The sequence below is a fragment of the Triticum aestivum genome, chromosome 5A (assembly GCF_018294505.1).
Source record: "Triticum aestivum cultivar Chinese Spring chromosome 5A, IWGSC CS RefSeq v2.1, whole genome shotgun sequence".
NCBI lineage: Eukaryota > Viridiplantae > Streptophyta > Magnoliopsida > Poales > Poaceae > Triticum > Triticum aestivum.
The window spans coordinates 329,285,876-329,309,977 of record NC_057806.1 but is presented as its reverse complement, the minus strand read 5'-3'; the positions used below and the strand labels follow the sequence as shown (position 1 = coordinate 329,309,977).

The following is a 24,102-nucleotide window of genomic DNA, read 5'->3' as shown; positions in this document are numbered from 1 at the left end:
CAACCTCTAGCTCACAACCGCCTTTGTTTAATCCTACTACTACTTAGCAAAGCAGAGATCGTTATCACAGTCAATATGGCACTCATCGCTAGCTGATCTCGGAAGGGTAGGTCTTATGATGGAGTTGAGTAGGTCTCATCATCCTCTGGGAAAGGCTTAACTTGTGATGGAAGCATCATCACAGGCTTACTAAAGCTAACCGCGCCGACTTAACATTCCACCACATTGATCGGTAGGTAAGCCAAAAGAAAAGTTGGCAAACAAAAAAATTTACTCCTCAGAATCAACGCAGTCATTTGGATCAACCGGTTGTTTGCTTTCCAATTCCAACCAGAGAAACAAGTGGACTGCCTGCCTGCCTGCCAGTGCCCCTATATAAGGGGAGCTGGTCCCTTGCATGAATTGCATTGCACACAAATCAAGTGCTGGTCAGCAGGAGGGAGCAGAGCAGTGTTTGGTCAGGATGTCGAGCTCAGTCTGCTCCCTGTCGCTCCTTGGCCTTGCTGCCGCTCTTCTTCTCTGCTGCTCCCGGCCTGCGATCGCCAAGGAGCAGCGCCACGAGTTCGTGGTGAGTAATGCGCGCGCAGTCGATCTCTTCCCTTGTTGATGCAGATTCACTAATGTCTGGCGGCTCTGAGTTCTGATGGGTGGTGTTGGTGCATATGTGTGTGTATGCAGATCCAGGAGGCGGCGGTGACGAGGCTGTGCAACATGCGGAGCATCGTGACGGCGAACGGGCAGTTCCCGGGGCCGGCGGTGGAGGTGAACGAGGGCGACTCCCTCGTCGTCACCGTCGTCAACAACGCCACCTACAACGTCACCATCCACTGGTACGTACGTCTCATCATATGCTATATGAAAAAGCATGCATGATATTGCATGCTAATGGAGGCAATGGCGTGGTGTGCAGGCACGGCGTGAGGCAGATGCGGACGGGGTGGTCGGACGGGCCGGAGTTCGTGACGCAGTGCCCGATCCGGCCGGGGGGCAGCTACACGTACCGCTTCACGGTGGCCGGGCAGGAGGGCACGCTGTGGTGGCACGCGCACAGCTCCTGGCTCCGGGCCACCGTCTACGGCGCGCTCATCGTCCGCCCGCGCGACCCCGTCCCCTACCCCTTCGACTTCCACGGCGAGCTCGCCCCCATCATGCTCGGTACGTACGTACGCACGCACGCAGATTATTTTCCTCTCCATGTCCATTAATACGGTTTTTTTTTTGCGTTGTTGCACTTAACAAATTTTTGCACTATATATTGCAATTGCGTAATACTCCCTTCGTTCCATATGAAACGAAGGGAGTAGCTTTCATTTCACTAGCGCGCGTCGATCGAGTCCTCGGCACAATGATAGCATTGCCCTTTACACCGGGACCTAGTGCACAGCATAGCATGGCCGATGCTCGATTCTGCGTTTGACGCGGTGTCGTACAATTGGAGTGTGTCGTATTCCAGTTGACGAAGACTACTATATACTTCATTTCATTTCTTGGAAGGACCGGCTTAATGCGGACGTTTTTTATGGTAATTTCTTCATGCACACATGGCAAATTCTAGCAAACAAAGGAATTACTGCAAAAAGTTGTTGTGTTCACTTCAAGGAATTGGCATATTCCCGATGACATAAGTTGCCTTAAAAAAACGCATGTTTTATCATGCTCTTCCAGCTGACGTTTGCTGAATAGCATTATGCTTCTTGAAATAGGCAGTGATGCACGTACACAGAAACTAATCATACATAGTACTTGTATATGATTACAAGTAGTAGTAGTAGTGGAATCTTGAAATGACAGAAAGGAATTTAGATGGATCCCGTGCAGTGCATTGCTCCAAAGTAACGAAATTAGGAGGGGCTTTGCTTTTCCCGCGTGTTAACGGCCGTCATCATTCCCATGCATGCATGCTTTGGGTTGGTTGGTTGTTGGCGCCACCTGCTTACCCCAGAGTCAAACCTCCAGGATTGCATGTGCAATTTAGCACCGAAATTCAGTATTATCACGTCGGTCTAAGACGAACGAAAACCATGCATGCATGACCCATGACAAAGAAAAAAAAAGGATAGCTACTACCATGGAGCAAGATCATTGTGCATGTATGCATATATGTGAGATCCTTCTTTACTCATGACATGCACATGCTAGCTAGTAGGAAACATGTGCATATATATCTCACTCTTGGTCTTGGAACCAAATATACTTGCTTCAGCCTTAAGAAATTCAGATACTAGCACCTTTCTAGCTATCTTTCAAAAATATTCGGACAAATCGAAGGAGGATGCATGCATCATCATGAAAATGTTCCATGTCTAGTTGGCGGAGCCTCTTGTACATTATTTCCTCAAAAGGAATTCTAAAGAGAGAAAGCATGCATAAAGACCAGTTTCAACATGTTCTAATGTTCTCTCCAAACGGGTTTCAAAGAAGAAGAAAATCTTTGGAGAAGTACTTTCAATATCTTGTTGCCATGTCATTTATAGTCAACTTAATAGCCAACATGTGATTGCATTCAAAAAGAGCTCCCTGAAAGCGTGAGTCCGTAATTACATAGATTCGCAATAAACGGAGTCTCTAATTGCATAGATAATAATCAAAATGGCTGTCATTTATTTCATGGTTTGGCTGTTTATTTAGGTTGTTGCGTGTGTGGCCGACATGGAACAATAGGCCTAACATGTAGTACAGCATGCCTAAAAAAAACATGTGGTACAGCATGCTAGCTAATTAACTTTTCTTTTCCCTTTTAGCATTTTATGTGGAGTAGTACGCCTTCCTCCTATATGAATGAGAGAGATATTTTCTCTATTATTTCCCACTACTATTGTTTAAGAGGAAAAAAAGAAGAGCTAGATAGATACTACTCCCTCCGTTCCTAAATACTTGTCTTTCTAGGCATTTCAACAAGTGACTACATACGGAACAAAATGAGTGAATTTACATTCTAAAATATGTCTACATACATCCGTATCCGTATGTATGTAGTAGTTATTTAAAATGTAAGACAAATATTTAGGAACGGAGGGAGTAGTACGGTACCATTTTCTGTAACTAATAATCTGGTTGCATGTGCACAGGCGAGTGGTGGGACATGAACCCCATCGACGTCATCCGCACCGCCACGCGCACCGGTGCAGCTCCCAACGTCTCCGACGCCATCACCGTCAACGGCCAACCCGGCGACCTCTACAACTGCTCCTCCCAAGACACGGCCGTGTTCCCGGTCAAGTCCGGCGAGACCAACCTATTGCGCTTCATCAACGCGGCGCTCAACACCGAGCTCTTCGTCTCCCTCGCCGGCCACACCATGACCGTCGTGGGCGCCGACGCCTCCTACCTCAAGCCGTACAACGCCACTGTCATCGTGCTCGGGCCTGGCCAGACCACGGACGTCCTCGTCACTTTCGACCAGCCGCCGGGCCGGTACTACCTCGCCGCTCGCGCCTACGCCAGCGCGCAGGGCGTGCCCTTCGACAACACCACCACCACCGCCATCTTTGACTACGGCGCCGGTGGCACGGCGAGCCCGGCGATGCCGACCCTCCCGGCGTACAATGACACAGCCACGGTGACCACGTTCACGACGAGCCTGCGCAACCTCCACTCGGTGGGCCTCCCCTCGGCGGTCGACGAGGACCTTTTCTTCACCGTCGGCGTCGGCCTCTTCAACTGCTCCAGCGGACAGAACTGCGGCGGCCCCAACAACACGCGGTTCGCTGCGAGCATCAACAACGCCTCCTTTGTGCTCCCCTCCACCGTCTCCATCCTCCAGGCACACTACCAGGGCGATGCCGCCGCCACCGGCGTCTTCACCACCGACTTCCCCGCCAACCCGCCGGTGCAGTTCGACTACACGGCGCAGAATGTGAGCCGCGCGCTCTGGCAGCCCGTGCCAGGCACCAAGGTGTACAAGCTCAAGTACGGCTCCGTGGTGCAGATCGTGCTCCAGGGCACCAACATCTTCGCCGGGGAGAACCACCCTATCCACACCCATGGCTACGACTTCTTCATCCTCGCTGAGGGCTTCGGGAACTTCGATGCCGCTACCGACACCGCAAAGTTCAACCTCGACGACCCGCCAATGAGGAACACGGTGGGCGTCCCGGTGAATGGGTGGGCTGTCATCCGGTTCGTCGCCGATAACCCCGGGGTGTGGCTGATGCACTGCCATCTGGATGTGCACATCACCTGGGGCCTCGCCATGGCCTTCCTGGTCGAGGATGGGGTAGGAGAGCTGCAGTCCCTTGGGGCACCCCCACCAGACCTGCCAATTTGCTGAAGAAATCAAAGTTTTTTATTTTTGCTCAATTCTACTCATTATTTGGGGCAATGTACCATTCTCACATTTGTTGCTGCATTAGTTATTTACATTCGATTCATTAAGAAATACTTCAATGTAATTCAGATACTTTTCAGTCAGAAAAATGTTATTCAGATACTGTTGAACACTAGAGGAACACTTAGGGCCTGTTTGTTTCATAAGTTCTAGGACTTTTTTAAGTCCCAACTTATAAGTCATAAGTCTCTGCCTGTTTGTTTATACCGACTTATAAGTCCCGAGTCCCTGACTGTTTGTTTACAGGGACTTATAAGTTGATAAAACACTTGTTCACATAACCATTTTTCATACAAACGAATTATAGAATAGTGACAACCGAAATAACACTTGTTCATACAAACGATTAACACTTGTTGATAAGAACCATAATAAGAAAGTGTAGATAACAACCGAGATAAAATAAATTACATAAGCGAATAACACTTGTTCATAACACTTGTTCATACAAACGATTAACACTTGTTGATAAGAACCAAAATAAGAGAGTACATAACAACCGGGATAAAAGAAATTACATAAGCGAATAACACTTGTTCATATCATTGTTGTTTCAAGGACCACAACCCATCAGCAACCCAAGCTCTGAATTGATTCATAGCAGCACTGTCCGTCTCATTTGTTGAATCATTTGTTGTGGTCGTTGGCATAGACAATGGTACATAATTTTCATCTTCATCACACTTGTCGAATTCTATATCGGGCAGTTGACTTTGTCTAATAAAATTGTGCAGTGCAACGCAAGCCACAATGATTTTGCCTTCATTCTCATTAACATCTTCTGAAGATGCAGCAGTTGACGACACACGTTGCTTGCCCGCAGCTTTTCCTCTACTGCCGGCCGATGAGGACACGTGGGCTCCACGTACACCGCGTCCAGTGACCTGCGCCATGGCCCTCCCACACCCTATCACGCCTCCCTCAACGGCAGATGCGGCCGGGGCGACGAACGGACGCAGGTGAGAGCCAGCTCGGCCTCCGAAGTTGAGAGATCGTGCTCAGCCTCCTCCGCCGTGAGGCACGGGCCTCCCACGACCAGCTCCAGTAGGAGGAAGATCATGGCCGGCGGACTGGTTGAAGAGGAGTTGCTGGTACGAGCCCAACTCCGGGAACTCGTCGACGTTGTGGTTGAGATCCAAGAATCCCATTCCCCTCCCGAGATTTCCCCCGGCGGATGAGCCCTGCGATGCCTGATGAGTCGCGTGGAACTGAGACAAGAAAGGGTTCCCGTCCTCCTCACCGTCGGCCATGGCGGCGGCGGCGCTGGCTACGGGCGGCGGCGGCGCTGGCTACGGGCGGCGGCGGCGCTGGCTACTGGCGGCGCATCTTGCTGCGGGCGCAGAAGGGGAAGGAGCGGAGAAGGTGCGGGACAGGGGGAAGGAGATCGATGCGAGGCGGGAGGAGAGCGACGCGCGGGGGGAGGTGCGACGCGGGGCAGGTGCGATGCGGGGGGCCCAGGTGCGATCGATAAGTCCCAATAAGCTCCTCTGGGAGAGTCTTTTTCAATAAGTCCCAAATCACCACAATAAGTCCCCATAAGTCCCTTCCGTTTGGTTTAGGTGGGACTTATTGGGACTTATTTAAGTCCCTAGACCCATAAGTCCCTGGAAACAAACACCCTCTTACTTGCAGCTAGAATTTCCTGCATCATGAGACCCAGTCGTACACTGAAATCAATCTTAGTGCCAAATAAAGTACTACCTCCGTCCCGGTGTATAAGTCATTCGCGTAGTTCTAGGTCGATAATTTAACTATCTAAATATGTATTATATGTGACAAAAAATATATATTTACAAACTACATCCGTGTGGAAATCTAGTGGTATACTTTTCATGACATATAACACATATTTAATTCCTCAAATCGATGACCTAGAACTACGCGAATGACTTATACACCCGGACGGAGGGAGTACACAACTATCATTTACCACTGCACTGCATTGAAGTACACAACCAGCAGCCACACAACATTTCTAAAGGAGAAATGGTGTCGGTCTGCAAAAAGATCTACCTGGCTACTACTTGGCTAGCTGTACAATAAGCATTTCTTTCTGATAAAAGAACAGATCATTAGGTGCCACATGCCCACAGGGCACGACTGCATTGAACATAACTCCAGGCTCCACAGACTTGTAGATGGGTCAAGCCACAAATTTCAGGCAGCGAGTGTCATTGTGTATGACTTGGCAGCGGCAAGAACAGAACCGTGTTCCACACCTGGGGCATGTGTAATTTGAAGAATTCCCACAAACAGAGCAGTAATGGCGACGGGATGAAGTGCTCGGTGGACCCACAGCAGCCCTCAGATATGTTGGGACATGAGGTGGCAAGGCCTCCAGATTTGCCTGTAACAGTCCAGGGGTAAAAATCTTTTAAGTACCCTAGTTACCATCAAGAAAGATACTCCCTCCGTCCCATAATATAAGAGCGTTTTTTACACTAGTGTAGTGTCAAAAACGCTCTTATATTATTGGACGGAGGGTGTATATGTCAAGAAAGAAATTTGCATCACAATTTCCTAGTTCCCATCCAACCCTTCTATTCTACTCACCTCTTGTAAAACATCCATGAAAGATCTTACCGCCCTCTTCTCCAAAGCTTTTCCTTGCCTTGTCTTGCGTTTCATGTTCTTTGATTGCTTCTTTTGCATCAAAACTACACAAGGCCAAGTAAGAAACAAAATAAAATTAGCACTTACATCGTATAGTTTTGAAAAAAAATCTTTTCGCATGCACTGTCTCAAAAGCTAGCAGCATATACAACTTTTCAGTATGTTAAAAAATACTCCCTCAGTGTTAATAATACTCCCTCGGTTTCAAAATAAATGAAGTTCTAGGTTTATCCTAACTTCCTAAGTCAAACTCCATTAAGTTTGGGAGAGTCTATATACAACTATATCAACATCTTGAGTACCAAATTTGCTTCATTAGATTCATTGTGAAGTAATTTTCATATTATATATACTTGATATTGTAGATCTTTGCAATTTTTGTCATAGACATGGCCAGACTTAAAAAATAGTTCAATCCTAGAACTTCAATTATTTTAGAATGGAGGGAGTAATTCTACACCGAAATGCTAAATCAGCATGGTGATTGTAATGCTTTACATTCAAACCATGATCTTCAATAGTGAGGCAATCTAACATGGCATGACAGGGGTCAATAATTCAATCCCCATGCATAACTTAGGTTCTTGTTCATATCAAATGCATTAGAGGCACACGACTTCAATAAATAAATAAATAAATAGGAATGTTGTTACAAAGATGGATTTAATGATCTAGTTAATCATTTTCTTTGCGAGAAACAGAAACAGAATGTGTTTCCTCTTCTGTAAAATTTGTGTACGTGAATGTGTTATCTCTGATACTAGAAGCAATACCAATACCTGAGGCGCAGGCACAAAGCCATTTTGCTATTTACTAGGAGTAGATTGCAAAGTTTGTTTATGTACACACTGCATTGCAACTTCCTTGAAACTTCAGAAAACCACACAAGAGAATAATTCCCCTGAAAATAATAAAGAAAGGAACGGACCATGGTCCTCCTCATCCGTAGATCCATACTCATCATCATTGAGATCCACCACCTCAACCCCAGCATTATCACTCTCAAGCGCATCAAGACGAGCCAAAGCAGCCTACATGGCATTACAGATATGAAGACACATAATTTAGTGAAACTGACATAAGAGCAGCTAAACTGACAAGACGCACAGTAATTTGCAGGAACGAGTGATCTTAAGTCAACGACAGAACGCCCAAGAAACAAGAAATAGGCGAATCAACAAAGATTGTTTTCTTTAAGGCTTCTCCTAGGGTTGAAGCCGTTTGAAGTCGAAACCACCACATTGATCAGAAGCAGCGAGCTTCCCCTCGGTGGTAAGGCGAAGCCGAATTCAGTAGAGAAATGAATGAGCACCGCTTGCTGATATGGAGGTTCCACGGGTGGAAGTGGAATCCAAGGAGGTAGGAATTGTTACCTGCGCGCGGTTGTCGGAGCTGGAGAGGGCGGAGGCCATGCGCGAGGCCATCCGCCGCGTTCGCGAGCTCGTGCGGCGGAAGGGCCCCGGGTTCTCCTCCTCCCCGTCCATCTTGGGCACCCGGCGCACGGCGACGGCGGACGGCGGTCGGCGGCGGTGGCGCGGGGGAGGAGATGTGGGACTGGCTTGAGGGATCGATTTGGGCCCTGACGTTCCGAGGGAGTTCGTGATCCAGCCCTCCTCAGTCAGGCAGGCGATTCCCTATTTGCCGCTCATTGCAGCAAAATGCCGGCGCAACATGGGCCAGCCCATTTTGCTACAAAGGGTTTATATCGGTTTAGGGAATTTTCTAAAAAAAATCGCTTTAGGGAATGGGAACCTTGTTCCTGCCAGGTTTATGTCGCTTCCATTTTATTTATTTGATCTTACTTGTATTCATGTGTGATTTCAACAATTCTTTTAATTCCAAACCATGTTGTTATTTTTTTAATTATTTAGATTTAAACATAAGTTGCAATTAAGAGGATTATTGTATTGCATGATCTTAAAGCATTAATAAGTTTGATTTATATTGCTGTTTTATTTAAATTATAGTATTGTTCAAAAGCATGATTTTGCCTATCTAACTAAAACAGATTTGCGATATGCGGGACCAGGCGGAACATATGCCGTAAACCCGTACCGCAAAAATTTGCAGTACAGGTTTGCGGCATCAATTCTGTCTGAAGTCTCGTGATACCGCAAATCCGTTCTAGGAAGAGCCGCAAACTGGTTTTGCGGGACGGAAATATTCAACATCTGCTAGAGTTGCTCTAAGCAATAGCTGCTATCCTTTGTTCCAGAATATATTTAACATAACACTGTTAAGATCCATGGGATGAACTCCCCACTAGCTAGCAACAGCCTTGGTGGAAGGTAGAGAAAAACCACGAAGTGGATAGCCTTTCAGAATTGGCGACCAGGCCACCGTGACTCGCAGCTTACACGAGCCAACATCAAGCATGTCATGGCTTCTACCAGCCTCCAATGGTGCAAAGGACGTCTCAGCCTCCACCACCTTCTCGCCACCACGAGACAGCACAGCACAAACCACGAGCTGCCCAGACCTTTCAACAGAGACAACACGGCGCGAGAGTTCCATCTTGCCGCTTTCTCGCCTGAATCGAGCAGCATGACTTTCATGTGGGGAACACTGGCAGTACATGCAGTCAACTGGCCGTGGAACCCTTCTGGCCATGACCCCTCGACCACCTCGACTCCGATGGTGGCCTCGGCGCAAGCGACGATGATGCCATATGCCAGCTCCAGTGTGCTGAGCTTACTTGTGTAGCATCTGGTGCCCACAAGCGATTTGGATGGCGATTGATGGATATTGCAGCGGCTGATCAGGAGGCTTAGATCTCTGTCCTCTGAACAGGTAGCGCCCTTAACTTTTAGAATGGCCTCAAAGTACACAGACGGATGCCCCTCATGCACAACAGCACGAGCTGGACCTGTAAGAACCAAATGTTGACCCTGCATGCAATGCAACACCACAACACCATCAAATTAAGTAAATAACAATGCTCCTATGGAACACATCTATTGAAGTAATAAGCAATTAGCCATGGATTATTGATCCGTTCATCAAGTAGAACTTAACTACAATGAGTCGAACTGAAATGGGTGGAAGATGGCCAGAAGAAACTACAGGAAGACAATTTGAGAAGCGCAAATAAATTGTGTTGCGTCGACAAGAATATTTAAACTAGCCATTCAAACTAAAAGTAAACTGAAGCCGAAACTAGGTAAACAGTAAACAGCACAATATTCAAAACATCACAAAATGGCTTATCAATGTGAAGTGCATACCATGGATGATGTTAGGTGCTGGCAGAGAATAATAGCCTAGGGCTTTAGGGTACGTTTGGTTTACAACCAACGGTGACCCTACCAAAAAATGGGTTGGCCCATAAGATTTGGTCACTGCTTGGATCGGTGCCAAATATTTGGCGTGCCCAGCCAGCCCAGGTAGCTCCCATGTAAATTTTGCCAACTCGCAGGCACGCCAGGGGTGCAGAAAATGCTCACCAAAAAACTGGGAGTGTTGCCCTCGCATGCTTTTTCATTGTGTTCGGTGATTATCCAACACAATTAGTGTGGCAGGTTAAATGGCTGGGAAAATCACGCACGTACGTTGTACTACCAGACCTCTGGATCGATTAATCCAGTGTAGAGGCCGGTAACCAATCCTGCTTAACCGAATAACCCAAAGTACCAAACACTAGCTAGTATTCCCCAAGTTATCCCAGTTTCAACAAAGGACCGTGGATCAAAATACTATACTATGGCGACGACTTTGTCTTAGTTCAGTAAAGGATGTCAGAATTATTTCCACGAACATATGTGATGCGCAGTGTGTACTTTTACACGTCCGTTTTCACTTGGCACATTGTAGTTAATTAAGTGTGTTCTTAACAGGTGTCCCTTCTTTTTAATTAGAACTTAATTGCAATCACACTAAACACTGATCAATCCTAGTTACCAAAGTGTGCCAAGTTAGTTGGATGTAAACCAAATGGAAGCTTACTGATTTTGCCAAAAAAAATGTCAGTATAATGGATCTAAACCAAACAAGATCAACTTACCAAAAAATTGGTCATGCCCTAGCAATGGTCATGCAAAAAAATTGGTGCAGCTAATTTGGGCACAAATCAAACACACTCTTAGTAACACAGAAAAATGATAGTTGTTGTGGTTCAGATGTGCAAAACGCATATCTTATGTAGTTACTCAATGCAAACATTTGAGCTGGTTGTGATGGTGAGCCTGGTAATTGACCTCCCCACGATCGAACATATGTTTCTGGTTGGTGGTGCCATCTCCCCACGATTTTCATCATTTACTTAAGGTTTGCAAATTATGTCATATGATGAGTTTACTGTTTCCTATTTCCTATATGGCGCAAGATGCTTTGCCTTGTCTAACTAAAATATAGTATTCATGGCCATTAAATTTGTATAGAGACGTATGTGTGACATGATTAGGCATCTTTCTATATTCCCGTATAACGTGCAGGCATTCAGACATGAAAACACTACATGCAAGTCATACTTACAATTCATAATACACTGTCAAGGTAAATTGCCAAATTTCAGACAGTAACGCCAGAAACTATCAAACAGAAATGAGAACAACGTTAGTCTCAAACAGATTGAGGGACACAAATGTCTGCTAATGCACTGTGCTATGTAGAAGGCCTATGATTCTTAAGGTCAGGGTCAGGTAAAAAGTGCAAAGACTTTTCCATATGGCTCACTGGATCCCTCTATAACTGAACTACATGCATCTGTCCCCAAGTCTGGATGTGCTTACACTTGATCCACTTCCAGATGGGTCTCGCCAGCCTTAGAATGAGACCCAATCTCATAGATTTTTTACCAAGTTGGCATCCAAAGCATAAATTCAAACTCTTTCACCAACGAATGGAAGACGCAAATACAGTTCATGCAAGAACCAACTTAAGTCAACATACAAAAACAAGGTTGAATGTCATACATGCTTATATGTGATGTGAGTACATGAACATGCTGGTTGCCTGTATGTAGCCTCTTAGAATTTATACATTAGCAATGTTCAATGGATTTTCCTAAACCAAATATATGTGTGTTGTACTTTCCCGTATTCTTATTCACATGTTTATGTTCTTTGGCAAGCTTTTAGTCTGCTACAAGGTGGTTACTTATATGTGTTCTGTGGTCTGCATTGTGATATTATTAATACTCACTACGATATGTGTTCTGCGGTTAACTTTGTACTTAAGCAGCGACAAGCAAATAATAATATGGATCGGAGGGAGTAGCAAAGATTGCATTAGACATGACAGGAAGGACCAAATATATAACCTGTTGGGTGAGGGTTTGGCAGTTGTCCCTTGAGCGGTTAAAGATAATGTTGCGATTATGATCCAGGTCGTCGCGCATGGCGATCATGCCAAATACATCGAGGGGCCACTGTAAACTGCCAGTTATTTCCGTGACCTTGACTGAGAAGATCTGCATGGTGGTCTGGTGGACAGTGAAACGAGGCATAGGATTGTCCGTGAAACACATGGCGGGGATCGATGCTGCATGTACAGGAGATTCAGATTCAGTAAAAGAACACAATTGGCAGGAACAAATCAACATAATCCAATCTACAATTGTTGTCAGGTTCTAGTAATCCTACAATACAATTGTCAATTACATCTATATATCTACAGAATGTTGAATCTTGAAACCCAGCTTATGAACTTTGTAGGAACATCAATCGATCGATCAAAATAGATAAAACAAACAAGAAACGAAAGAGAAGTGCTCACTTGTGTGCTCGAAAGAGCCGTACTGTTTGGACCACTTCATGTCCCAGATCTGCCGGTACTTGTTGTAATCCTGTTCAGACTCGTCTTCTTGGTTCGGACCCGGCGGCGCCGGGGGCCTCTCTTCTTTTTCCCTTAGCCTCTCCGCGTGCATCTGCAGGGAGAGGTCGCGCGACAACATCTTCTCCCTCGCCATCTCTTCCTGCAAGAGCGCCGCCCGCTCCTGCTCCGTGAGCGCCTCCGGCACGATCGGCGCCACGCCGGGGTTCTCCTCGTTCCGCCTCGCCACAGCTCGCTTCAGCCTTCCCTCTTCGACCATCTTCGCTGAATCAATCGTCAATTGCATAAAAAACGACAACGCATTCGACGCCTTCTTTTTCCCCGCCCGCTTTCTCCCCGATTTCCCCGTCTCCATCAGACGTTCTCTCTTTCTTCCCGCCTCCATCGTCTCCATCTCCATCTCACCGGCTCTCGGTTAGTTCGATTGTTCCCGTCGCCCTAGCCGCTATGCAAACCCTACTATCCCGAAGGTGGGGAAGAGTAAAGAAAACCTAGAATCAGCCAGCGGGTTCCGTCCGGTAGTGTTTTTAAGAGCAACGTTGCACTTTTTTTTACCGCAAATAGACTTTATTTTCTCAAATAATAGCCATGTCATTTACAAGCAGATGAGAAATAAAATCAGGGATCTCATCATCTCAAAAACTAGAGGATCTCAAAAACTAGAAGATCTAGTAGTAAAAGAGTTCTTTGTTAATTCATCTGCCACCTGATTGACCTCTCTATAACAATGTTTAAAGGATATGGACGCAAAGTCCATTTGTTTACACTATGTATGATAGCTACCTCCGGGCCTAAATAATCATCAATTTAGTTCACTGAGTCCACCGCGAAGGAACATTCTAATTCAATTTTTATGTTGTTGCATCCAATGTGAGTTGCCAAATACAACCCGTTTCTGATGGCAGTTAGCTCAGCTTAGTCAACTCCACTGATGTTTGGAACACCCCAACTTGCTGCAGTAATAAAATCATCCCGGTCGTCTCGAGCCACGGCACCACAAGCACCTAAAAGTGTTTCATACTGAAAGGAAGCATCAACGTTTATCTTCAGGATCCCATGTCCTGGTTTCCTCCACATGTGGTCATTCTTCCTTATTGGACCTTTGGGTATAGTTGACCTGAGGTAATTTGTCGCCAAAACCTTGATGGCTAGTGCAGTTTTTTCCGGCCTTTGGACTTTTATATTACTCCCTTTACTATTTGTCGACGCTGCCACCATATATACCATGCTGCTACAACTGCAAGCTCCGCCGTTGGTACATCTGCATCATTACCCTGAAAGCTTTGATAAAATTTCCATCGTAATAGATCATGATTTGTCCTCGGCGACAACTTCCCCTATGATTTGTAGCAAGCCCAGCCGCTTCCAAACATCCGCCGCTCGTCGGCACTTAAATAAGCAGTGTTGAATGTCTTCCGCTCCGACTAAACAAATTGGACATTGAGCTGAGCATGGGATGTGTCGGTTTGCTAATACACCAAAGCATGGGAGGGCGCCATGCAAAATGTTTTATCTTCCATGGTATTTTCAGCTTTCACATATCCTTCCAAACTGAGTTATATTTTTTGTAGCTTGTCCATCAGCTCGCGCCCATTGTGCCCCATGTTGATGTTCAAACTCCTTATGATAAGCCGATCGCACGGAAAACGTGCCTGATTGTGTATAGTTCCAAGCCACAAAGTCTTCTCGCAAGTGATAATTCAACACTACTGCAGGATGCTGCTAACGCGACACTGCGATCAGAGACCCTTCGAGAAACTGTGTGCGATATCATAATCGCAAACGGTGTTGTATGAAAAACGTCAGAAATGTGTAAAACGTTTGTGATGACGGATGCATCAAACACAGTTCAGGTTTTAGTTGCGTGTGCGATGAAGGGCATACGGTTCAGTTTAATGAACTGTTTGCGATGAGGAGGAATAAAAGAAACGGGTAGCCAGATGGAGGCGTGTGCGATGCACAGCATACGGTTCACTCGGATGAACTGTTTATGATTAGGCAACACAAAAGAAACGATCAACCAGATCAAAGGTGTGTGCGATATACGGCATGCGGTCCACTCGGATGAACTATTTGCGTTGAGACGTGAGAACAAAAACGGTTCAACTTAACAAGATGTGTGTGATACGCGGCAAATAGGTCTGTAATCAGAAATGTGTGTGTAGACCGATAGGAACACAGACGGTTGCTGCTAATAAGACGTGTGTGTTGTGCGATGGGATTGCATACAGAACAACAACATATATATACACATACACACACACACACACTTATTAGGACATGCTTGCATAACCAAATTAAACATCCACTTACATAGGTGGCTACTACAACCATGGCATTTGCACACACTAAAGTAAACTATTACATGCATAATTACATAGGTGGCTACTACACACATGACATTTTCACACACCAATAAAGTAAATTATATATTACATGCATGATTAACTAGGACAAACGATCATCTGATCATCATCTACTTCTTGTGACGCTGCTTGCTCTGCTTGTGGCTCGATCCGGGCTCATCGATTTGGGTAACGAGGCACTTCCTCATGTCAACGATCCGCTTGTGCATCTCGTAGCATGTGTACATGCTCTTGGCCGCAAACCTGAGGTGTGGTTTATCCAGTTGCCGCATCCAGGCCCCGTGCCAGGATACGGAACTTGTTCTGTGGGCATCCTGCTTCATCTTTTCGTAGTAGGGGTCGATGATGGCCGAGGCGAGTTTGACCAGGGAGTCCTTCTTCGTGCTACCCCAGACCGTGTAGTGGTCATGGATTTCTACAAGGTTCTTGCAGACCAAGCCCGTAGCACCGAGCGCTTTTACATCGTTGGTGGTATCCATCGTGGCGAACTTGTAGTCAGTGCTGTTGACAAACCTGTTGAAACGGTTGCAAGGCTCTGTGGCCATGCAGTAATGGTAGATGAGGACATGATGGCGCATGCACAACTGGGCGACAACAACCTTCTGATCTATGCCGGGACGACCGTGGTGTGCTGGAGGTCGATGCCGACCACCTTGTACTTGTCTCCAGCAAGCAACTGCTCAACGCTGTTGATGTAGTCGTCCACCACGGCCGGGTCGATGTTGTACACCACCGAGAGATATGTCTCCCTCGCGTGGGTCTCCACTCTATGCTCGCCGAACTCCATTGGAGCGCCGCCGGACATCCCCTCTCTATGTGTCGTCGTGGGTGTGCTTGTTGTGTTGTGGGGCGCGATCGAAAGGTTGAAAAGACTAAGGTTATAATGGTCGGTGTACAATTCTGTCAGCAAGACCCTGTTACTATTGTTGGTGACATTCTGGTAACCACCGATGGACGAGAACTTTGCCTATTGGTCCGCCTCGCTCAACGAGCAGGAAAATGGTTCTCTTCGTCCCTTGCCCTTAGTATCAACGTTGTCGGCGACATAACTGACAACCTATTTTCTGGCACGCCTTGCTATCATGACCGTGTAAGATGCCATCACCCTTCCTACCTTTAACCCACATGGTGGGCCCATAACCCACAGTTCCACGGGATCGAAACCTGACTCTCTGGTACACCCCTGTTTTCAAAGTTATTCCTTAGGTGAGGCCTCGTATGCAATTCACGAGCCACCCTCCAAGAGATCTTCAATTCTGGTATCAAACACAATACTTATTCCCATTGCTCTGAACCACTTTCACACTCTGTTTCAGGAAACGAACGATTGCCTATCCGCTTGAAACTTCGTATTGCACTTTCTTACTTTGCTCTCGATGTTTTCTTAAGTTTCAAGTCGAGAGTTACTTTTCGCCACCTTCCCCGATGTTGTCTACCAGATAGTCAACCTTGTAGAGGTCCGTTCTTCCGGAATACCGCTCCTATTTTTTTAGTATGTACGGGGAAGATCTCAAAGAAAGGATGATGACTTCATCATGATGACCTGGAGCAGAGAAATAAAGACATCAATGAAAAGGATCAACTACTTCGGGAAGAGCAACCAAGACGAAGAAGATTCGTTAGAATTCCGTAACCGATTCTTTCCCCTTGACTCCACCACTAAAATCTCGGGACGAGATTTCTTGTAGTGGAGGAGATTTCTAACACCCGATAATCATGCTATAGTAATCTCCCCCTAATGGTGCCATGTCATCAAGCTTTACTAAGTCAAATTTTCACTTAATAAATTCAAAGTCAAATTCAAATTGAAATTGCAAGTCAAATAAATTATTTCTTTTGGTAGTAAAACTAAAATGTTCGTAATATTGCAAAAATTACCAAAGCTGTTATAAAAATAAAAACAAACACTTTCAAAACTCCAAAAATGCCCCTAGGAATTAAAACAGTGGACCAACAACACATTACTTGGCCTGTCCAATTTCTAAAAATATTTAATCCTTTTGAAAAGACCTTAAACTTTTTGTGGCGGTGCTATATAATGCAATGATGATTATGTGACAAGTTGCATAATTTACAAAAGTCATCTGGTGGTCAAGCTAAAATGAAAAATTGAAAACAAAAAGAAAGAAGAAAAACTAACATTGTTGCACTGGTCCCTAGTTGCCATAGTGCAGCCCAGCCCACCAGGCCACGGCCTTTCTTCCACCTCCCGCTACAGGAGGCAGAGGAGAGCCATGGCGCTCATCCGAGACCCCTCGTCGTGGATGGCCTCCACGTTGCCTCTCCAACACTATAAACATGTCCCCTGATAACCCTAGGTCCGCCTTGACCATATTCCCCCTCTTTTCCCCATTGCCCCCTCCCCGTCTGCTCGAAATCGAGCTCGATTGCTCGATGCGGTGAGTCGGTGACCGCACACGTCGTTCGACGCCGCGGTCCGCGACCACCCCAAGTCATGCGAAGACGTCAGTAGCTTCCCTGACACCGTTTCCTTCGACTATGTATCGGGATCGAGTGGAGCAACCACTGTACGCGGCACCATCGTCAGTCGCTGCCATCTCGCCATCGATTGCTACCACTCCGGTCCACCTCTGGCCTCCCCGACCTCACCGTCGCGCTCGTGGTGAGATTCTCTCCAGAACCCCCATCCCACCTATGTTGATTGGTCGCTGTAGCCGCCTCCACCCGCCAAGACCACCATGGCCGAAGCTCGTCGTGTGCCTGCCCACAACCGCACGCCATGGCTCCGTTCGGATCCCGTACTCGCTGCATCCGCCCGCGCCCGCGCGCACCAGCACCTGCCGGGCCGTGCCTTGCTCGCCCACTGCTATTGCTGCTCTCTCATGTGTTGTGTGCCACCACCGTTGCCCTATGTTGCTGCTGCTAGGCCCTGCCGCTACTGCTGATGTCGGCCACCTGCGCCGCTGGCCGTCGCCAGCTACCGCCACTACCCACGCCGCGCGCCATGGCCGCGCTGGTCACACCTACCGCGGCTCGCCCGCGACCACCTGCCGGCCCGTGCTCCGCCCCCCTGGCTGCGCGGTCGTCGCCGCTCTCCGCCCCCGCCGCTGGGCTCCCCTGCTCTTCTTGCTGCTGCTCTACATGCACTACGGGGCTACAGTAAACTGAAGGTTACTGTAGCGGTTGCTAGCTTCTGCCACTTCAACCTGACTAGCCCTCTGGACAGCCCTTGAACAGCCACTAAACGAAAGTTAAAATGAGTAAAAATTATATGGACATGCAGTACACTTGACAAACTTCAATTCTTCCCATTGGACAAATCCAAAAGTTACCCGGATTAATTCCTATGAAAATGACAAATATCTATGTTCTGTTAACCGGAAGAACTGAAAAACAGATTCTGGAATTGACATCCAATAGCACTTTTCAAACAAATATTTGAGTAAGGAAATGGACACTAATGTAGATGGACCTGAGACTGTCATATAGATCACAACAGAGTGCCCAGATTTGATATAAGGAACTAATTCAAAGGATGTACAGAATGCTAGCTATAGCCTCTGCAAAACAACTAAGTGATGTTTAAAACTGAGGACTTGGCCAATTTTCAGGTGAAAGATCGTGGATATCGCCTAGAGGGGGGGGGGTGAATAGGCGTTTTAAAATAATTACGGTTTAGGCTTGAACAAATGCAGAATAAACCTAGCGGTTAATTTGCCAAGCATAAAACCTAAAACAACTAGGCTCACCTATGTGCACCAACAACTAATGCTAAGCAAGATAAGCAACTATGAGATAGCAAGATATATGACAAAGAACAATATGGCTATCACAAAGTAAAGTGCATAAGTAAAGGGCTCGGGTAAGAGATAACCGAGGCACGCGGAGACGACGATGTATCCCGAAGTTCACACCCTTGTGGATGCTAATCTCCGTTTGGAGCGGTGTGGAGGCACAATGCTCCCCAAGAAGCCACTAGGGCCACCATAATCTCCTCACGCCCTCGCACAATACAAGATGACGTGATTCCACTAAGGGACCCTTGAGGGCGGTCACCGAACCCGTACAAATGGCAACCCTTGGGGGCGGTCACCGAACCCGTACACTTTGGCAACCCTTGGGGGCGGTCACCGGTACCCGTCAAATTGCTCGAGGCGATCTCCACAACCTAATTGGAGACCCCGATGCTTGCCCGAAGCTTTTCACCATAATGATTGAGCTCCGAACAACACCAACCGTCTAGGGCGCCAAGGCACCCAAGAGGAACAAGCCCTAGGGTGCCCAAACACCCAAGAGTAATAAGCTTCTCAACCTTCACTTCCACGTATCACCGTGGAGAACTCAAACTGATGCACCAAATGCAATGGCAAGGGCACACGGAGTGCCCAAGTCCTTCTCTCTCAAATCCCACCGAAGCAACTAATGCTAGGGAGGAAAATGAGAGGAAGAACAAGAAGGAGAACACCAAGAACTCCAAGATCTAGATCCAAGGGGTTCCCCTCACATAGAGGAGAAAGTGATTGGTGGAAATGTGGATCTAGATCTCCTCTCTCTTTTCCCTCAAAAACTAGCAAGAATCCATGGAGGGATTGAGAGTTATCAAGCTCGAAGAAGGTCAACAATGGGGGAAGAACACGAGCTCAAAGGATAAGGTTCAATGGGGAAGAAGACCCCCTTTTATAGGAGGGGGAAAATCCAACCGTTATGTGCTCAGCCCGCACACGAGCGGTACTACCGCTCCATGAGTGGTACTACCGCTCGGGTGGAAGAAACAGGGAAAAGGAGCAACAAAACATGAACCTTGGGGTGGTAGTACCGTAGGAGACAGCGGTACTACTGCTGGGTTAAGCGGTACTACTGCTGGGTTAAGCGGTACTACTGCTGGGTTAAGCGGTACTACCGCTCCCTTCGGCGGTGCTGTCACGCAGAACGAAGGGTAAAGGGAAAGAGGGAACCGGGCGGTACTACCGCTAAGGAGCGGTACTGCCGCAGCGAGGTACCGCACAATCCGACACAGAAAAAGACCTCTCGAAACGACGCGGTAGGGACCTGGTAAGCCAGCGGTAGTACTGCTGCGGAGTCACCGCCGGTACTACCGCTGTGGAGCGGTACTGCCGCTTGTGACCCCTCGGCGGTACTACCGCTGGGTACCATGGTACTACCGCTGGGACCCTGACAAAAACCACACTCAAGAAAACAAGAACTGCCATAACTTCTGCGTATGAGCTCCGAATTGAGCAAACTCAAGCTTGTTGGAAATAAGACGACGAGTAGCATCAAAACAACGACTGATTATAGTAAGAAGAGGCAGGGGAGGTATGCCTAACAAAAAGAGGAGTGAAACCTCCAACCGAGAAGAACCGGCAAAACCTCCAACATCGAAAACATCATAGAAGATGCAAACGAACTCCGTTTTCGATGAACTCCCTCAAGTTGGACCACCTTTCTTGATTGGGTTGACTCGATGAAGACTAGTTGATTGCTCCCCCATACTACACTATGGGTGAGCCACTCTTCCGCACATCTTCACAAGTCCATTGTCACCACAAAGGACGGCAAGCTTCAAGCATTTGATCTCTTCGTGATGCTCCACTTGAACTTGCACACTGCAACCTTTCTTGATTGTGTTGACTTGATGAAGACTAGTTGATTGCTCCCCCATACTCCACTATGGGTGAGCCACTCTTCCACACATCTTCACAAGTCCATTGTCACCACAAAGGACGACAAGCTTTAAGCATTTGATCTCTTCGTGATGCTCCACTTGAACTTGCACACCGCAACCTACCCCCACAAAGAACCCTCACGAAGACCATGGGTTAGTACACAAAGCGTAATTGACAATGCTTACCATACCATGGGATCACTTGATCCCTCTCGGTACGTCTTCTACGCTTTGTGGGTTGGTCAACTTGATTCACTCTTTGACTTAGTCTTGATCAACCTCTCACAAGACCACTCTTTAGGTAATTCCTTGAATAGCACCTTGGTCGACACAAACTCTCCTTGAAACCAACACATGTACTCCAAGAAAAGCATATGGACAAAAACCTTCAAATATAACTCAAGGCAACCATTAGTCCATAGAGATTGTCATCAATTACCAAAACCAAACATGGGGGTACCGCATGTTCTTTCATCAGGGATTCCGGAAAATGTTTAAAAACTTCGGAAAATTGTAGACATTCATCCGTAGCTCGGATCGAAATACTTTGTACATGAAAGTTGCTCAGAACGACGAGACGAATCCGAATACACAGTTCGTTTGTCTGCCACACGTCCCTAGCATAGAAAACATGCAACAATCCACCTCCGGTTCATCTGCCCGAAAACGTCAAACACCAAGAATACTTTCCCGGATGTTTCCCGCCTTCGCCGGTAGCACCTAGTACTGCGTTAGGTCACCCCTAGCACCGCGTATTGCCTTGTTATGTTTTGTGATGCTTTGATTGCTCTGTTATTTATTGTTTTCCCCCTCCGTTACTTCTTTCCGGTAGACCCCGAGACCGCGGTTGAACCAGTGATCGACCACTTCACCTTCGAGGGTCCGTTTCTGTGTGCAGAGGAACCAGGCAAGCCCCCCCTTGATCACCAGATATCGTCTATTCTTCTCTCTACTGCTTGCATTGGAGTAGTGTAGCATGTTACTGCTTTCCGTTAATCCTATCCTGATGCATAGTCTGTCTTTGCTACTACTGTTGTTACATTTACCTGCAATCCTAAATGCTTAGTATAGGATGCTAGTATTCCATCAGTGACCCTACATTCTTGTCCGCCTGCCATGCTATACTATCGGGCCATGATCACCCGGGTGGTGATCACGAGTATATACTCATATACATAATACATGACATATGTGGTGACTAAAGTCGGGTTGGCTCGTAGAGTACCCACGAGTGATTCACGAATTGGGACCGAAAGGACGTTTGTCCTGACGGCCCTCTGAGTGGACCTTTGTGGCGGAGTGATAGGGCAGGTTGAGACCACCTAGGAGAGAGGTGGGCCTGGCCCTGCTCGGCGTCCGCGGTTACTTCAATTAACACGCTTAACGAGATATTGGTATTTGATCTAAGTCTGGCCACTGTCCTATACGCACTAACCAATGCTACCTCTTGAGCACTTGCGTTGGTTTTCCCTTGAAGAGGAAAGGGTGGTGTAGCAAAGTAGCGTAAGTATTTCCCTCAGTTTTTGAGAACCAAGGTATCAATCCAGTAGGAGGCCACGCACGAGTCCCTCGTACCTACACAAACAAATAAATCCTCGCAACCAACGCGATAAGGGGTTGTCAATCCATACACGGTCACTTACGAGAGTGAGATCTGATAGATATGATAAGATAATATTTTTGGTATTTTTATGATAAAGATGCAAAGTAAAATAAAAGGCAATAAAAATAACTAAGTATTATGATGGAAGATAGACCCGGGGGACATAGGTTTCACTAGTGGCTTCTCTCGAGAGCATAAGTATTCACGACAGGTAAACAAATTACTGTTGAGAGATTGACAGAATTGAGCATAGTTATGAGAATATCTAAGTATGATCATGTATATAGGCATCACGTCCGAGACAAGTAGATCGACTCCTGCCTGCATCTACTACTATTACTCCACACATCGACCGCTATCCAGCATGCATATAGATTATTAAGTTCAAGAGAACAGAGTAACTCTTTAAGCAAGATGACATGATGTAGATGGATAAACTCAAGCAATATGAAATAAACCCCATCTTGTTATCCTCGATGGCAACAATACAATGCGTGCCTTGCAGCCCCTACTGTCACTAGGAAAGGACACCGCAAGATTGAACCCAAAGCTAAGCACTTCTCCCATTGCAAGAAAGATCAATCTAGTAGGCCAAACCAAACTGATAATTCGAAGAGACTTGCCAAGATAACCAATCATACATAAAAGAATTCAGAGAAGATTCAAATATTGTTCATAGATAGACTTGATCATAAACCCACAATTCATCAGTTTCAACAAACACACCGCAAAAGAAGATTACATCGAATAGATGTGACGCCCTCGATTCAATCATACACGCAAATGTGTACGATCAAGATCAAGGACTCACGGGAAGATATCACAACACAACTCTAGACACAAATGAAAATAATACAAGCTTTATATTACAAGCCAGGGGCCTCGAGGGCTCGAATACATAAGCTCGAATACACAAGAGTCAGCGGAAGCAACAATATCTGAGTACAGACATAAGTTAGACAAGATTGCCTTAAGAAGGCTAGCACAAAAGCAACAACGATCGAAAAGGCAAGGCCTCCTGCCTGGGAGCCTCCTAACTACTCCAAGTCGTCAGCGGTCTTCACGTAGTAGTAGGCATCCTCCGGGTAGTAGTTGTCATCAGTTGCGTCGTCTGGCTCCTGGGATCCGTCATCTGGTCGCAACAATCGGGTATGGGGGAAAAAGAAGTAGCAAAGCAACCGTGAGTACTCATCCAAAGTACTCGCAAGACTTACTTCAGATCTAAACTAAGTATGCATCTTATCAAACGAATGGGTTGTATCTGTGGACTAAACTGCAGAATGCTGGAATAGAGAGAAGGCCTAGTCCTATCGAAGACTAGCATCTTCTGGAAACCACCATCTTGCCGCAACAGGAGGGAGTAGAGTAGCATAAAGTAAAGTAGTAGAAGTGTTATCAACCTCGGCCAGAGATCCTTTCTCGACTCCCTGTGAGAAAGCAATTCCAGAGGCATACTATCCAGTTATCATCACAATCCAATTCTCATCACCATCCAGTTCTCATCACAAGTATTCAGCTCTAGTTGTATCGATCGGGATACAACTCCAAGTGTCCATTACCGTAGGACAGGCTATCGATAGATGTTTTCTTCCCTGCATGGGTGCACCAACTTACCCACCATGCTTGATTAACTCCGGCCGGACACACTTTCCTGGGTCATGCCAGGCCTCGGCCAAACAATACGCCGCAACCCGACCTAGGCTTAATAGAGAGGCCGGCACGCCGGACTAAACCTATGCCCCCAGGGGTCATGGGTCATCTCCCCGGGAACTCCTGCACGTTGCGTGGGCGGCCGGTG

General features: G+C 46.7%; 3 protein-coding genes across 3 annotated transcripts; 1 reads left to right on the top strand and 2 right to left on the bottom strand.

The window, feature by feature from the left end:
• Nucleotides 1-412: 412 nt before the first annotated feature.
• On the top strand, nt 413-4,429 carry LOC123103202 (putative laccase-17). The gene is made up of 4 exons (XM_044524712.1): nt 413-568; nt 679-830; nt 911-1,155; nt 3,069-4,429. Exons 1-4 carry the CDS (start codon nt 464-466, stop codon nt 4,268-4,270), a joined length of 1,704 nt encoding a protein of 567 aa, XP_044380647.1. The 5' UTR covers nt 413-463; the 3' UTR covers nt 4,271-4,429.
• Nucleotides 4,430-6,068: 1,639 nt separating this feature from the next.
• On the bottom strand, nt 6,069-8,601 carry LOC123106877 (SWR1 complex subunit 6). Its single transcript, XM_044528911.1, has 4 exons — nt 8,314-8,601; nt 7,869-7,971; nt 6,881-6,984; nt 6,069-6,674 (listed from the first exon to the last, which is right to left on the bottom strand). The coding sequence occupies exons 1-4, from the start codon at nt 8,422-8,424 to the stop codon at nt 6,471-6,473; spliced, it is 522 nt and encodes a 173-aa protein (XP_044384846.1). The 5' UTR covers nt 8,425-8,601; the 3' UTR covers nt 6,069-6,470.
• A 484-nt stretch (nt 8,602-9,085) lies between these two features.
• On the bottom strand, nt 9,086-13,208 carry LOC123103201 (uncharacterized). The gene is made up of 3 exons (XM_044524711.1): nt 12,653-13,208; nt 12,198-12,418; nt 9,086-9,828 (listed from the first exon to the last, which is right to left on the bottom strand). The coding sequence occupies exons 1-3, from the start codon at nt 13,107-13,109 to the stop codon at nt 9,259-9,261; spliced, it is 1,248 nt and encodes a 415-aa protein (XP_044380646.1). The 5' UTR covers nt 13,110-13,208; the 3' UTR covers nt 9,086-9,258.
• Nucleotides 13,209-24,102: the final 10,894 nt, after the last annotated feature.

Coding starts and splice junctions, on each gene's coding strand:
- LOC123103202 (XM_044524712.1), top strand. CDS start 464: ATGTCGAGCTCAGTCTGCTCCCTGTCGCTCCTTGGCCTTGCTGCCGCT. Junction 831..910: donor TACAACGTCACCATCCACTG/GTACGTACGTCT, acceptor CGTGGTGTGCAG/GCACGGCGTGAGGCAGATGC. Junction 1,156..3,068: donor GCTCGCCCCCATCATGCTCG/GTACGTACGTAC, acceptor GCATGTGCACAG/GCGAGTGGTGGGACATGAAC.
- LOC123106877 (XM_044528911.1), bottom strand. CDS start 8,424: ATGGACGGGGAGGAGGAGAACCCGGGGCCCTTCCGCCGCACGAGCTCG. Junction 7,972..8,313: donor GCTCCGACAACCGCGCGCAG/GTAACAATTCCT, acceptor AATGCCATGTAG/GCTGCTTTGGCTCGTCTTGA. Junction 6,985..7,868: donor TACGGATGAGGAGGACCATG/GTCCGTTCCTTT, acceptor GGCCTTGTGTAG/TTTTGATGCAAAAGAAGCAA.
- LOC123103201 (XM_044524711.1), bottom strand. CDS start 13,109: ATGGAGATGGAGACGATGGAGGCGGGAAGAAAGAGAGAACGTCTGATG. Junction 12,419..12,652: donor CGGCTCTTTCGAGCACACAA/GTGAGCACTTCT, acceptor CTGTACATGCAG/CATCGATCCCCGCCATGTGT. Junction 9,829..12,197: donor GCCAAACCCTCACCCAACAG/GTTATATATTTG, acceptor CATTGCATGCAG/GGTCAACATTTGGTTCTTAC.